The following is a 13599-nucleotide window of genomic DNA, read 5'->3' as shown; positions in this document are numbered from 1 at the left end:
AAAGAGCTGCTGGTGCACCTAATTTAATCAAATAATTGAAGGATTGTGTTGTTATTTGGAAGGAGAAGCTTTAAACTTAGCTCCTTGGTGAAGCAATTTTTTATTAGATATTTAAATTTTACGATCTAACTAATCTTGGGACATACAGTTCTGTTGGGATCGGCTCAATGCGTTGTGTGTATTTACACGTTTCGCAAATGCACTTAAGCTGCACTGAGATCTTTATTGACATATGTATAGAACTATATGAAGTCTCATGACATGCCACTGTAATAAATTAGTTACCTTTAACTAGCATCTACGTTTAACTCTCAACATCAATGACTTTAACCAACAAGAACAGCTGCTTAGTAAATCAAAGAGTTTAAAACATGTTAGTCTCAACAAAATCGATGACGTTTGTGCTCATCAAATCATCAACTACAGGATAATTTCAATACATTCATAATTACACATGTAGAGATGCTTATCAATTGTGATCCAATCATAAATTCTTTCATGCACTATGAATCGTATTATGGGTATTTAATAAATGAATTTAAGATCCAATCAAACACATAAAGAATGTGCACTCAAATAGTAAAGTGCTATTTATTCAATAAATAGTATAATTATAAGATGATTGTCTTATGACACCTCTCGAATATAATAAGTTTGATCTCACATTCCACTCATCAAGTAAATCCAGAAAAGTATAGTAACCTCTGATGTAATGTTCTAACTTCATCAATAGTTCAATTGTCATAAAGGTGTCCTAGATTGTGTTGTTACTTGCAAGGAGAAGTTTTGAACTTATCTCTATGGTGAAGCTTGAATGGTGTATATGGGCAACTAGTGTTTGCAATTGGTTAGCAAAGAGAGGTTGTGTATTTGAAGCTGTCTAAATTGGCTGGTCATTGAGTTGTTGCCTAATTAGCTGAGTTCTTTTCCATCAATCTCCCTGTGAAATAACATAGATTCCCTCAAATAAATTGTTTGACATTATTATCTCTTACTATACACATTAAATTCTAAATCGATCAATCAATTATATGAATAGGATAAATCCACATTGTAATAGTTATGAAATCATAATTACTATAATATTGTAGTAGCTGTCCATGTTGTAGTAGCTCAAAACTTATAGTTGTTATAATTATGATGACAACTACGAAATCATAACTGTTATAATGTAAACTTGTCATATTCATACAAATAATTGATTGATTCAGATTTAATACATGTGGTAAGAGATAATAATGTTGAATAGTATATTTAAGAACAGTTGTATCATTTTATATTTGATAAAAAAAATTGAAAGACGGATGTCACCTGATGATTACATTTTTTTTCAAAAAACTTCACTTATTAACTATATCAAAATTATTTAAATTGTTTCTTAATATAGTGGGTTCTATGTAAATTATTTTTATCAAATTGAGTTTAAAATGATTTATAAATGTATTTTTATAATAAAAAATATGGTGAAGTGCTATTTTAATTTTGCACTTAATTTCAGTAATAATAAAATAAAATGTTGAAAAATTGCTAAATTTTAACAGAAATGTAGTAGAAAAGTGAAATTGGTATGTACGAAAGTAAAATTATATAATAGAAAAGTGAAATTGTTATACAGAAAAATGAAATTACATAACAAAAAAGTAAAATTGCTAGATAGAGGAATAAAATTATTATATAATTTATGATTATTCTAATCGACTATCCACTGTTTTAATATATTAAGATCGACCATCCCAATATAAAATCGATATACTATGATTTTCAGATTTATTTCCTCATAAATCGACCGATCGTGTGAGACCGTTATTATTATTTTTAAATTTATTTCTTCATAGATGATCGATCATGTAAGACCGCTAAATGGCAGAAAATGTAATATCCTTCTGCGTTGTGATCGATTATAATTTTTTAATTTATTTTTTTATAGATGGCTAGGGGTCGGGGGTGTATTTACTGATCACGGACGCGTAGGAAATCGACGCGCAACCGAGCATTTCTGTATATATATATATATATATATATATACCGGATTGTGGCCGCGTCTGGCCGGAATCCGGCCATTGTTGGCCGATTTCAGGACTTCCGGCCGAATCATGGCCGGCACTCCGCGGTCGACTTTTACCGCGGCCGGTCTCCGGCCGGTGGTGGAATCCGGATGATCGACCACCGGACCCGGCGCCGGTGAGTTGCGCATCCATCGGCACCGGTCCGGTGGCCGGAGATAATCTATATCTATATATATATATATATATATATATATATATATATATATATATATATATATATATATATATATATATATATATATATATACATCATTTCGGCCGACCGCTCCGATATAATAATAAATAGCGTTAGCTAACACTTGGAGCAAATCTCTCCCCATTCTCCTTTGTTCTTCTTCAGTTTTGAATCGAAGAAAGGGAGTGATGGCGAATCCGCCATGGAGATTGCGAGCAGGTGGATATGCGACAGCGATTTGGGCCGCCAAGATCGCGTTTTGCTTCCTCGGCGTGCTATTCGTCGGCGCCGCCGCCAGGGCCGCCGTCCCCGCCGCCGCAGCCGCTTTGGCCTCCTCCCTCCCTGGACTCCGGGCGTCCCTCCTGTCCTGGATCCGGCCGATGTACCTCTTCATCGCCGTCCACTTCATCATCCTCGTCATTTGGAAGCTCTCTGATCAGAAGCAGCAGCGCGAGCAATGGTCCGCGGAGGAGTTTGGGGATCCCGAAACGTTCAGATCTTTCGACAATTCGCGTTCTTCAAACATCACTCGTAAGCTCTCCCCGGACATCTGGAGCGACGAGATTTCGCAATCTCCGTCGCCGGCGGCGGTTTCGTCGCCTGATCTCGCTGACTCGTCCCAGTCCGACGCGTCCTGCCTCACCATTGACTCCGTCGAGAGGTCCACCGCCTCTTCCATGACTTCAATCGAGAAGAGCGCCGAACCGGAATCCGATAGAGGAACTACGGTGGAGGAAGAGGAAGACTTGGCCGCTGCGCTGGCAATCGCCGACGTAGAAAACGACTCGATGGAGGCGACTTGGAAGGCGATAATGGAGAAGCCGTCTCGGACAGCTGCCCCGCCTTCAGCGGCGGCGTCGCCTTCCCCGTCGTGGCGGGACTATAGGCGACAAGACCCGCCTCCACCACCGGCAGGTCACGACGAAATGACCCAGCGATTCGACGAGTTCATCAAGAAAAACCACCAGCAGATCCGGTTCCACACTAGCCGACGCCGGTAGTTGAAGAGTGATCATCTTCTCTCCTTCTACTCAGTAAAAGCTTTCTACTGGAAGGAGGCTGCTTGGCTGCTAAAAATCATGTTTTTAAGGTATTTACTGTGTGATTCATCCTTCAAACTTAGTTAAAACCTGTCCTTGTTAACAAGTCCAGAATGATTCCAGAAAATTGATTGCTGTTTCTGTTTTCTTCCTGCTTTTATCTGAAAGTAAGCAGAAGCCTCTTTTGTATTTGATACTTTTGCTTCTTGGGTTTTTCAGGTTTTTCTTCAAATGCAGGGCTGCTTCTCTGAACTGGTGTTGCTGATAAGATTGGGTCGTGACTCGAGGTGATCGACGAGGTGTTTGGTAGCATTCAGAATCATCTTTCAATCGTTTGCTTGGTACTATTCTCTTACTGTCTGCTATAGTTTTGTTTACTAATGTCACAGGATTATTTCCTGCCATTGTTCAGAGTTCATGTGGAATACTGTGTTTGTCGATATTAAGCTCTTTTAGTTTGTGATTTAAATTAATCAATGTGCAGTAAGAAGACCAACAAGACTTGTAGTCCATTTTATTACCTAAATATTTGTTCCATTGACCTAATGTTCATGGTTTTGTGATGCCCTTTGTTTCAAAGACAAAAGAGTAGTCTTCGGGAACAGACTTGTTGATTCTTTAGCATTGACTGCTGACTATTGACTAATCAATGGATGAACAGTGATGTCTATCTGGTTGACCATTTCTTCTTAGGTTTGAAGTCCTCTTGCTATATTAGACAATTAGTGTCTATCACCTTCAAAATTGTCTGATATGTTGAACCTACTCGAGTTAAAGAAACCATAATCCCCTCAATTGTGTAAATGGCATTGCACTTTTACTTGGAAGAGTGGATCTAACAATATCATGGTTCAGTGGTGAGATTCAGGCTCGGAGGGGGAATTGCCACCTCAAGTAGTGGTGGCAATGGTGGTTGGGTTTATCACAATCTTTGATTCGCAGTGAAAGTTCTGCGAGTTCGTCGGATATAGCATTGGCTTGATAGACAATGTTCTGAGAGAAGGATAATTTGGTCCTTCTATTCTTATATCAGAGTTAATAGCCTAAACTAGTATTTACTGATCCATGGAAGATGATGAACTCAACTTTAAGAACAAGAGTGAATATTGCTCTGAACCGAGATCGGTTGCAGTTGAAAATTTACCAAGCACATTTCCTCCATCCAAATGTACAAAGTAGGATGAAGTTAGCTTCCAACTCTCATTCATGAATTCAATGCAAATCTTCTAGTTGCGATTCTGAAATCGCTCTTCTCAAATACTTCAGTGATCTCTGGTAACAGAGAAAGCCCATAAACCAAAACTCGAATTCGTCAACGGTCACTATTTGGATGTATTTTTGGTTAGTCTCGTGTGAGTTCTCGCGCAGACTGTTTCTTTTTACCTTTCCCAGTGGAATCAAAACCTGTGTAAATTAATTCATTAGTTAAGTTTCAGAAGGTCCTAAGCCCCTAGTAAGGTAAGATTGATCAAACAAGTACCTTGTAGGGAACTCGTACCAAACTTCCTTCTGGAGATGTGATTCTGATCGATTGATCACTGCAGAAAGCAATCTTATTTATCGAAATGAAGAGCAGGCCCGCAATAGGACCAGCTGTTGTTGATAGGTAGCACTGGAATGCATGGAGAAGTTTCTCTCCTTTTTCAACTGTGAAACTTTGTCTGAAAACACTCTGAACTCCACCAGCTTGAAGAATTTTTGCTCCCAAGCTCAATTTTCCCTTAACAGTCTCCGAAATCTTGGACCCTAAACTCACTGAAATTTCCAAAAAAAAATCGAAGTTCTAGTTCAATTTGATTGGTTCTTGCATTCCATTTTTTTAATATAAAATAAATAAATAAATTACATACCATGATCTCTGATGCCTTTCATATAGCTGTCTGCTTTTTTAGTGAGCTTGTTCATCCATGCAATTGGTGAATCCAATTCTGCAGTTTGAAATTATAGATTTAGCTTCTCCAACAGAATGGAAGTTCGAAGAATAGCTTCAAGTAGAAAGATGAGTTTACTTTGTTTGTATTGGGCGGCATCGTAAGAATTGGAATGAAGACAGATTCGATTAAGCTCCGAAACAGCAACAGATTTTGCAGCCGCTTCAGCTCCATATCTGACTAATCGAAGAGGAAGCTCTGCAACTTGATCAAGGTTTGTGTGCTTCATTCTGAAGTGAGGGAAAGAAGTTTGAGGGATTCCTTGCTCCAAGACTAAAGGGGAAGATTCCTTTATATAATAAGAAGAAAACTTTTGTACTTTAGACAAAAGCAAAAAATTGCAGTAGTTTAAGAATCAGCATGGAACCTCAGATATAAAGGCATTCTACAGCTAGCAGACAAGAAAAAGAAAAGTGGATCGATCAATCGGTTCATCATCAACTATGGACATTTACGGCGGAAAAATTCAATGAGGTTCCCCAGTTTAGGAACTTGCAAAGAGCACAGCACATTCTTTGCTTAGCTGGAAAGACAAATATTGCTGTACTAGAACCAACAATTCACAGGGATTGGAAGAAGAAAATTCATGAGGAAGCCTTCTAATGGAAGGAAAGTGCACGAGATCACATCGAAGGAAACACGAAAAAGCCGGACGCGATGGAGCACCACATAACTCCCTCTCAATTGCCTTAGGATCCTATCTGTAATTCCAACTTCTACCATGCTTTTCTATCTTGATAACCTTCCACTATGTTGCAGCTTGTCATCTTTTTCAGATAGGGAATGTGCTGTCTAGATATGATCTGCTGGGGGGCCACATTTGACATCCATGTCTGTGCAAAAGGAGAGAGTATCGAAAATTAGGGTAAATTTTACCAGAAACTGCAAAAACAACTACTGAATTCGAACCATAATGCAAGCTTCCCGATATATATAATCTTACCTTTTGAACAAGATCCCATCAATTAGCAAGAAACTCTGAGCCCTCTTTGTATTTGGGTCTGTTGGAGTGGTCCCTTCTTGCAGATATACAAGCAATTCCGATCGTCAATCCGACCTAACTACCAGTTCAGGCTCTTCTCCCTGCAACACAAGTGATGAAGCAGAATCAAATCTCAAAGAGTCTCTTGAGACCCAGTCTGTCAATGAGCTAGCTAAGTTGGCCAGTTCATCAGCCTTGCTGTTTTCTTCTCGGGAGATTACTAACTGAGAATCAGAATATACTTCCACCCGCGAGACTCCCACATTCCAAGTGCCTAAGAAGAAAGTGTTGTGCACCAGACAACTATCATAATCAGAATAGATCCCTTGCAGCTATCAGCTATCAGCCCTTGAGGATTTGATCCATCTCCACTGCTTGGTAGGCTTCTCCGATCTTTGTTCATCGAGTTCTTGCAATTACATCCAAGAAGAAACAACCTGTAGAAGATCCAGCAAGAACAATGGCAGCCATTTGATTTCTGAACAATAGTGAACCAGGGAATAGGTAAAAACAGCCAACAATTATCCAGTTCTATTCATAATGATCAGTGGAAATCATCTCCATGAGCTCATATGCAAACAGTTTGTAGTATTTCAAATGTACCGAGTTGCAGTTCGATCGGTCTACGGTCACCAACAATGAGAAGAAACAACTTCATAACCTTGTTTTCATGGTTTGTCAACAAACAACATCGATCAAACAACCTTGAAGCCTAAATGACTACTGCTGCCTTTTCTGCCATGATCACTGCCACATGAGGAAGATGGGTGGGACTCGAAGCTCATAGTGTTCCTTCAAATCTTCAATAGTTTTCCCAGGCACATCTGCCCGCAATCGACCGAGCAGGATGCTAAAGCATTCTCAAATGCCTTCTCCTCCTCTCTAGTCCAAGATGAGCTATAACTATCTAGGGTTGAGTCAAATTTTATATTGGTGATGTAGGGATTCGAGTTTCCAAAGGTCATAATTTTTATTCGGGTTGAATCATAGGATTTTTATAATATGTCAAATCGAAACTCATTCAGAGATTTATATTTATTATTGGGTGTAATTTGTAACGACTCAATCTTAGGATAACAAAATATTATTTAAATTTTTTTTTTGAGGCTCCAAATAATTTTTGTCATTGTATTAGAGTTATTTTCGTCTTTTGCATCGTTAGAATTTTGAGACTATTTAAACTTTTGTTTAGTTGTTGTTAGGATATTATTTTTTATTTTGAATCAATTTTATTTGGTTAAATCTGACGGCTTATCTTCATTTGATGAATTTAGTATTTTCTCTGAAATTTTATTGTGAAAATGAATCTCTAAAATAATTATTATTCTGTCCGATGTCAATTGTTCATGCTTGTTCAGGCTTGATTTTTATATTTTTAAGTTAATTTAGTTGGTTAATGAATTTAATATTACAAGCTTGTTTATTAGTTTTGAGAATTTTTTTATCTATTTATATAATAAGTTTAATAAGAACTTTATGGACGGACATGATTTATATAAATTTTATTCGTGTATATATTATTTATGAATATATTAACAAACTAAATCTATATATTTAAATTTAGTCATTCAATTAATAAATTATTTAAAGAAAATAAAAACCAGCAATTGCAAGGATTGAATTCAAGAAATAAAAATTATAGTAAAAAATCACAACATGTTTCTACTAAATCAACTTAAGGTGCAAAGTTGTCTAAGATCACGGTGCAATAATTAGGCACTCCAACGGTTAATCAAACATCTAAGATTTGAATCTCAACTATGGCGTACTATAGAATATTTTTCTCCAGTAGGATGACAAACCTAAGATGGTGGCTCCAGATGGCCAATCATGAGTAATTTTCAATTTATCTTGGTGACCAATAACAAATTTTGTAGAGCTCAAAATGTTCATAAGCATAGGAGAATATTCTTTTGTTGATATTATCATGAGTATTAGATATTGGGTCATTCATAACTTTACTATACCTTCCCTATTCATTGTGGGTTGGTTATTCGTGTAGATTTAACTTGTGATGTGTTTGGAAGTCCTCATCCAAACAAGTATTTCACATAGAGCCGACGAGAGATTCCATTGATAATTGAGTGTTTTTATTCGTTAGAACAACTTGATGAATTAAATTTGAATTACAATTAATATAATTTTAAACAATGCGGCGGATAGATAGCAGGGACCACATGGTAGGCCTATGACTCAGTCAACGTGGATCCTGATTAGTTCGAGACGAACTCAAATCTAATCAGACCAACTCTTTTGATTTCAGATCCAATCAACCCGACCTAGGACTTGATCAACACACTTGGGTTGAGTCAGTTAACTCATGACTAAACTTGGGTCCAATCAACATACTCATGGTCGAACTCAACCCGAGTCACATCCAAGTTAAGACCAACTAGACAAAGCTCAGGCGCAACAATGCAATTACGATAGCACAAAATGACAATGCAATTACGATAGCGCGAAGGCACACGATAGTTACAATAGCATGAAAGGACACGACAATTATAATAACGTCAGTTATAGAAAGATTGCACCCTTTAGTAAAGAAGAAAGAGGTACGACCTTTGAGAATCTTGGTCATCCTTTCGATCCCTTCTTTAGCAAAAGGTGGAATTCGCCACTCCAGCGGTCCCACACGGTTGACCCATAACTATCTGTGATGAGGTAAATCAGAAAGCTACAGTTAGCCACTACGGGAAGGACATTGTCTCGACTTCGTCGAGATTCGACCCTTGTCCACTTCAGCAAGTCTGTCCTACAGTAACCAATTCAACTATACCTTGGATGCCTTCTATCCCTATATAAGATAATGGCAGCAACATTAGGAGGTACATTATGATATTGACATTTACAACTTTCACCCCATTACTATTATCTCCTCTAAACGTTGACTTGAGCAATTTATATAATTTTAAAAATCGACCATCAAAATATTCATCATCTTTGAAATACTACATATAGCACCTCAAAGGTATTTGCATATTATTTTCTCCATTTTGTTGAGCTTCATTTCTCTGATTGAAAGAATTAAGATGCAATTAAGATAATATTGCAGACCTTCAGATAAGTTTGAGTATCATTCAAAGAGCATCCGGGGCATAGTTAATTGATTACAATGGGACAGACTTACTAAAGTGAGCAAGGGTCAAATCTTAATGACATCGAAACAATACCCTACTCCGTCGTGACCAATTGCATCTTTCCGATTTATCTTCTCACAAATGGTCATAGGACCGACCGTGTAGGATCACTGGGGTGATAAATTTCACTTTTTTGTTGAAGAGTGTTATTCAAGGAAAGTAGTGGATAAAAAGGATGAGTTTATATGCATTTGATCACCACACCAAAATCCTGTGGAGAAGGAAAAGGACTAGTTCTCATAGATGTTTCTCTTCTGAAGGTAGTGCTTGATACACTAACAAAAATGTCAATTATTGTTGCCCAGAGTTCAAATTCAACTAGGATGAATATCTTAAAGATCGACTAAACTATAATGGTAGGCGAGAAAGTAAAGTCATAAGTCATCTATCTTTAAGATTAGTTGGACGAAACACGAACACTTAGTTATTAATCAACAAATTTTGCTTTTGTTGACCATGCTATAAAATTTAAAATCTTATTGACCCATATTTTATCATATCAAACATTAAAGAATAGAGAAAATACTTTCTTATGCAAAATAATTGCTACAATAAATGATTTTAATTAAAATTTTAAATAATTTTAATTAATTTTTTTTTAATTATATAAAACTACTCTCTTATATAATATTTTTTATTAAATTATATTTATAAAATGATGAAAATGACAAATTGAGTAGTAGAGGATAAGGTGTAAGAGCTTTCACCACTTGATAATTGGTTGGTTAAAGATCCATCTACTAACAAATATATAATCTTTATACTTTTCTAAAGGATATAAATTTCAAATGTATGAACTATTGATGATTTTGGTATTACTATCAAATTCATAATCTCTTCAATTAGTATAAACTAACTTTGAATATATTTCCTCTTCTAAATTCATTACAGAGATCATTAGCTAGTTTATGCTAATGTTTATCCAATGTTTAAGCATCATGGAATTGAACCTATTTACAAGCTCTTTCAGGGTTTAGGACAGCAGCAAACAGACCACTGCACAACAGAAGAAGAAAACCCAAATCTGATGCAGAGAGTTCTCCACCTGTAACTGCTGCCTTTGAAGCCTCGGATTGTTGCCACTTAATGTTAGAACATACTGACGACTGTGAACCCAGGGGAGTATCGCAATCGCTAAACCGCCAACACCGGTCATCAGCGGTGAAGAATTGTAGGCAATACTATCATTGAAGTGGTGACGAAACTGAGACTCTTGTGTCAAATTTCTGGCTGAGTTATTGTGGTTGAAGTTGATGGCAGGACGGAGCGGGACACCTGAATCCACCTTGGCACCGTTATCTCTGCCTCGGCCAAAAAGTGGCACGATGGTGTCCCGAGAGAGGAAGGCCTTGCACACAGGGCACTGCTGGTTGGACATGGTCTTCGCTTGCATCCACTTGTATATGCAAGGCCAGCAATAGAGATGACCACAGAGGGTGACCACTGGATCCACCACCAAGTCTAGACAGATGCTGCAGTCGAAGCAGCTACTCATCGTCGTCACTGGAGCAGTGTCATCTTTGGCATCGCAAGCCGGTGAATCTCCATCCCGAGGCTTGTCTGTTGTGCTGCTGACCATGCAAGCATCAGGACTACATGGCTCAGGAATGTATTCTGCTTCCATTCACACTTCAGAATCCTGAAGAAAGCAAAGGTAACAATCATAAATCAATAAGTTACTTTCCTACAAGGCACAGCCAATTCAAATTGAAGTGGGGGACAGTGATGAGATAAGAAGATAGCATTTGTCTTTTTTGTGGAAGGCAAAGCTAAGTTGTCGGCGAGTAGCAAGAGCTCGCAATCGCTTAAGGTGGAATATGGTGGACCACAGATGAGTCACAACAATCTAAATCCAAGTTCCATCCATGTCTTCTTGCTTTAAAAAGAACATTAACCAATGCATATGGATTACCAATTCAATGGCAAACAAATTCTGGTGAGCAGATTCATAAAAAAACAATAGTGACAAAGGTAGGTCTGAAGCTTATCCAGAGCATCCATATTATTTATTGGCTCAATGAGCACTCATCAATGTCAAACTACAGCATCTTTTTGTGCTCTACGAGGGACTTGCACCTAGAATTGGTTGAAGCGTCAGCATCCAAATACTATAAACCCTAGAGATAATCATTGAAGGAAATGCAAGGTTGCTTTCACTTCATTTTTGTGAACCATGTGAACTAAAATTCAGACTGTAGCAAATAAATATCAAATCTGTGCAAGGTTCCTTTCACTTCACTTTTTTAAGAGCATATGAACTCAGAAAATTAACAAAAACCTGCGTGCTTCAAAGAAAATTCTGATTGTAGTAAATCAATACAGGAATTAAACAATCAGTGGAAGTGACACAGGGTCAGATCAGAGAATGAACTGACAAAGTTATTGTTTTGATTTTTGGTGGGTCAAATGGTTGAACCAGACAAACTATTGTGAATATGGTTTATACTTCTATATCAAACATATAAAATTAAGATAAAAATTGGGTAAAGAAAGATGGAATTTCTAAAACTGAGATTGTAAGTTCTACCTCAAATTAAAAGGCCTTTGGTCAATTATCAACCAAATCAAATAAAATAGGAAAAATCTGAAATTTTCATGGAGGCGATGCCTTTGAAAGGAAAGCAAATCTGATATGGGTATCATATTTCAGGATAATTTCTTTTCAAAGAAGAAAATCTATAGCACATAACTAATATGGATTCAGGACAAGAAATTTTTTGCCAGAGTGAGATTTCCTGACTAGTTCAACAAGCTTTCAGGGGAAGAAGAGCATGGTGGTACATGCTAATCGCCCTGATCACTATCAGAAGCACCAAAAACTCCTTTCCCCCATCGATTATGATAAGCTAAGAAAGAATTAGAATAAATCTGAACAAAAAACAGTCTTTTATAGTTAGTATAAAAAAGGGGGGGCGACAGAGGTCGATGAAACACGTTGAAGGGGAGATTAGAGAAGCAAGGAAGAGCAATCGACATACCTATTTCAACACAAACAACAAAGCGGGCAGATCTACGGGTCCCAGACGATAGCGCCTCGAACGCAGCACTAAATCGAAATCGCCAACTGCGAGAAAGGACCACGGTGCGCCAGCCAAGTGGACGGAGAAGCCGGTGGGAGGCGGCGCCGTCGAGAGGAGGAAGAGAACCAGCGGCGGAGTTGAGCGACAAAGCTGGAGGAGCGCGATAGATATAGCAGCTCTGCAAGCTCGCACTGGCCTCCGATCGGGTCGAAATTTATGAAGGGCACCCTGGATTTACTTTATTCCAGCGGACGCCCCCGGATTTCTTTAATTCCTGTTGGCGCTTCGGTATTTTTTTAATTACCTTCCTTAATTAAGAAAATGTCTTAAATGCCCTTCATAATTTATTTGAAGTTTTTAAAAAATGTTTAGTTTTTCTAGAAATATTCATTAAATTTTATTTTAAAATTATAATTTTAGTATAGTTTTTTATTTTATAAAGGATAAATTATGTTAAAAAAATATTAAAATTTCATATAATGAATAGTAGTTGAGTTAATATAATTTATAATTTACCTTTCTCAATGATAATTGATAGCTTTCTTCTAAGTGTGGGAATCTTATTTTTATTAGTATCAAGGTTCATTCTCAGTCAATCCTAAAATAAAAAATGTAAAAGAGGATGTACCAATTGAAATAAATAAATAAACCTAACCTAAGTTTCACAAAAAGAAAAGCTTGAATAATCTTGCGTAATAAATAGAATTAAAGACTCAGCCCCTATGATATAGCTGAGTTGGTTATGACGGAACAGAGTTACAGAAAAAGGCAAGGGTTCGAATCTCCACGAAGCTTACACAATACTCTTCTCTCGTGGTCAATTGCAACTTCTCGATTTACTTCTTCATAGATGACAATTCCCTTCTCTCGTAGTTAATTGCAGCTTCTCGATTTACCTCTTCATAGATGGTTATAGGACTGACCGTGTGGGCCGCTAGAATGATGGATTTCACTTTTTTACAGAATAGAATTAAAGGCCCTGCCCTTGGCTAATAGTGCAACCGTAGGATATACTATTAACAAATAAATTTCTTTTAATGAACGATTGATCTAAGAATGTTAGATTAATGGGTCATTCACTATGAAGTGCTTCTCAATTTACATTATAGTTGGTGGGAAATTTTAGTGGATCGGATCTGTCACCTTTAGAATTATTTGATGTAAGTTAGATACCTGATGCCAATTAAAAAAATTAAAAAAGTATTCTTTTTTTATTTTTTTTATCAAAAGAATATCGCATCCATC

At 37.2% G+C, this 13599-nt stretch overlaps 3 protein-coding genes across 4 annotated transcripts; 1 reads left to right on the top strand and 2 right to left on the bottom strand.

Moving 5' to 3' along the window:
• Positions 1 to 2412: 2412 nt before the first annotated feature.
• On the top strand, positions 2413 to 5348 carry LOC141847654 (uncharacterized). Of its 2 annotated transcripts, XM_074735712.1 has the most exons (3): positions 2413 to 3331; positions 3501 to 3622; positions 5247 to 5348. In XM_074735712.1, exon 1 carries the CDS (start codon positions 2430 to 2432, stop codon positions 3240 to 3242), a length of 813 nt encoding a protein of 270 aa, XP_074591813.1. In that variant the 5' UTR covers positions 2413 to 2429; the 3' UTR covers positions 3243 to 3331; positions 3501 to 3622; positions 5247 to 5348. The 2 variants fall into 2 exon arrangements, with proteins under 2 accessions (XP_074591813.1, XP_074591812.1); XM_074735711.1 differs by lacking the exon at positions 5247 to 5348 and having other exon boundaries at positions 3501 to 3765.
• Positions 4402 to 5462, bottom strand: LOC141847655 (GEM-like protein 7). Its single transcript, XM_074735713.1, has 4 exons — positions 5291 to 5462; positions 5132 to 5209; positions 4762 to 5036; positions 4402 to 4685 (listed from the first exon to the last, which is right to left on the bottom strand). The coding sequence occupies exons 1-4, from the start codon at positions 5439 to 5441 to the stop codon at positions 4494 to 4496; spliced, it is 696 nt and encodes a 231-aa protein (XP_074591814.1). The 5' UTR covers positions 5442 to 5462; the 3' UTR covers positions 4402 to 4493.
• Positions 5463 to 10182: 4720 nt separating this feature from the next.
• LOC141847818 (E3 ubiquitin-protein ligase RMA1-like) lies at positions 10183 to 12509 on the bottom strand. The gene is made up of 2 exons (XM_074735907.1): positions 12313 to 12509; positions 10183 to 10973 (listed from the first exon to the last, which is right to left on the bottom strand). Exon 2 carries the CDS (start codon positions 10956 to 10958, stop codon positions 10308 to 10310), a length of 651 nt encoding a protein of 216 aa, XP_074592008.1. The 5' UTR covers positions 10959 to 10973; positions 12313 to 12509; the 3' UTR covers positions 10183 to 10307.
• Between the last annotated feature and the right edge of the window lie 1090 nt (positions 12510 to 13599).

Source organism: Curcuma longa, chromosome 16, assembly GCF_044706935.1.
Source record: "Curcuma longa cultivar G26 ecotype Majalengka, Jawa Barat chromosome 16, ITB_CL_G26_1.1, whole genome shotgun sequence".
Classification (NCBI taxonomy): Eukaryota; Viridiplantae; Streptophyta; class Magnoliopsida; order Zingiberales; family Zingiberaceae; genus Curcuma; species Curcuma longa.
The sequence above is the reverse complement of the archived record's forward strand: the minus strand, read 5'-3'. Positions and strand labels throughout refer to the sequence as shown.

What these genes read in the sequence shown, in the direction of transcription:
- LOC141847654 (XM_074735712.1), top strand. Translation starts at nt 2,430, where the DNA reads ATGGCGAATCCGCCATGGAGATTGCGAGCAGGTGGATATGCGACAGCG.
- LOC141847655 (XM_074735713.1), bottom strand. Translation starts at nt 5,441, where the DNA reads ATGAAGCACACAAACCTTGATCAAGTTGCAGAGCTTCCTCTTCGATTA. An exon ending in GAAAGGCATCAGAGATCATG is followed by an intron (nt 5,037 to 5,131) that starts GTATGTAATTTA and finishes TGGAAATTTCAG; the next exon opens with TGAGTTTAGGGTCCAAGATT. An exon ending in TGGTACGAGTTCCCTACAAG is followed by an intron (nt 4,686 to 4,761) that starts GTACTTGTTTGA and finishes TAATTTACACAG; the next exon opens with GTTTTGATTCCACTGGGAAA.
- LOC141847818 (XM_074735907.1), bottom strand. Translation starts at nt 10,958, where the DNA reads ATGGAAGCAGAATACATTCCTGAGCCATGTAGTCCTGATGCTTGCATG.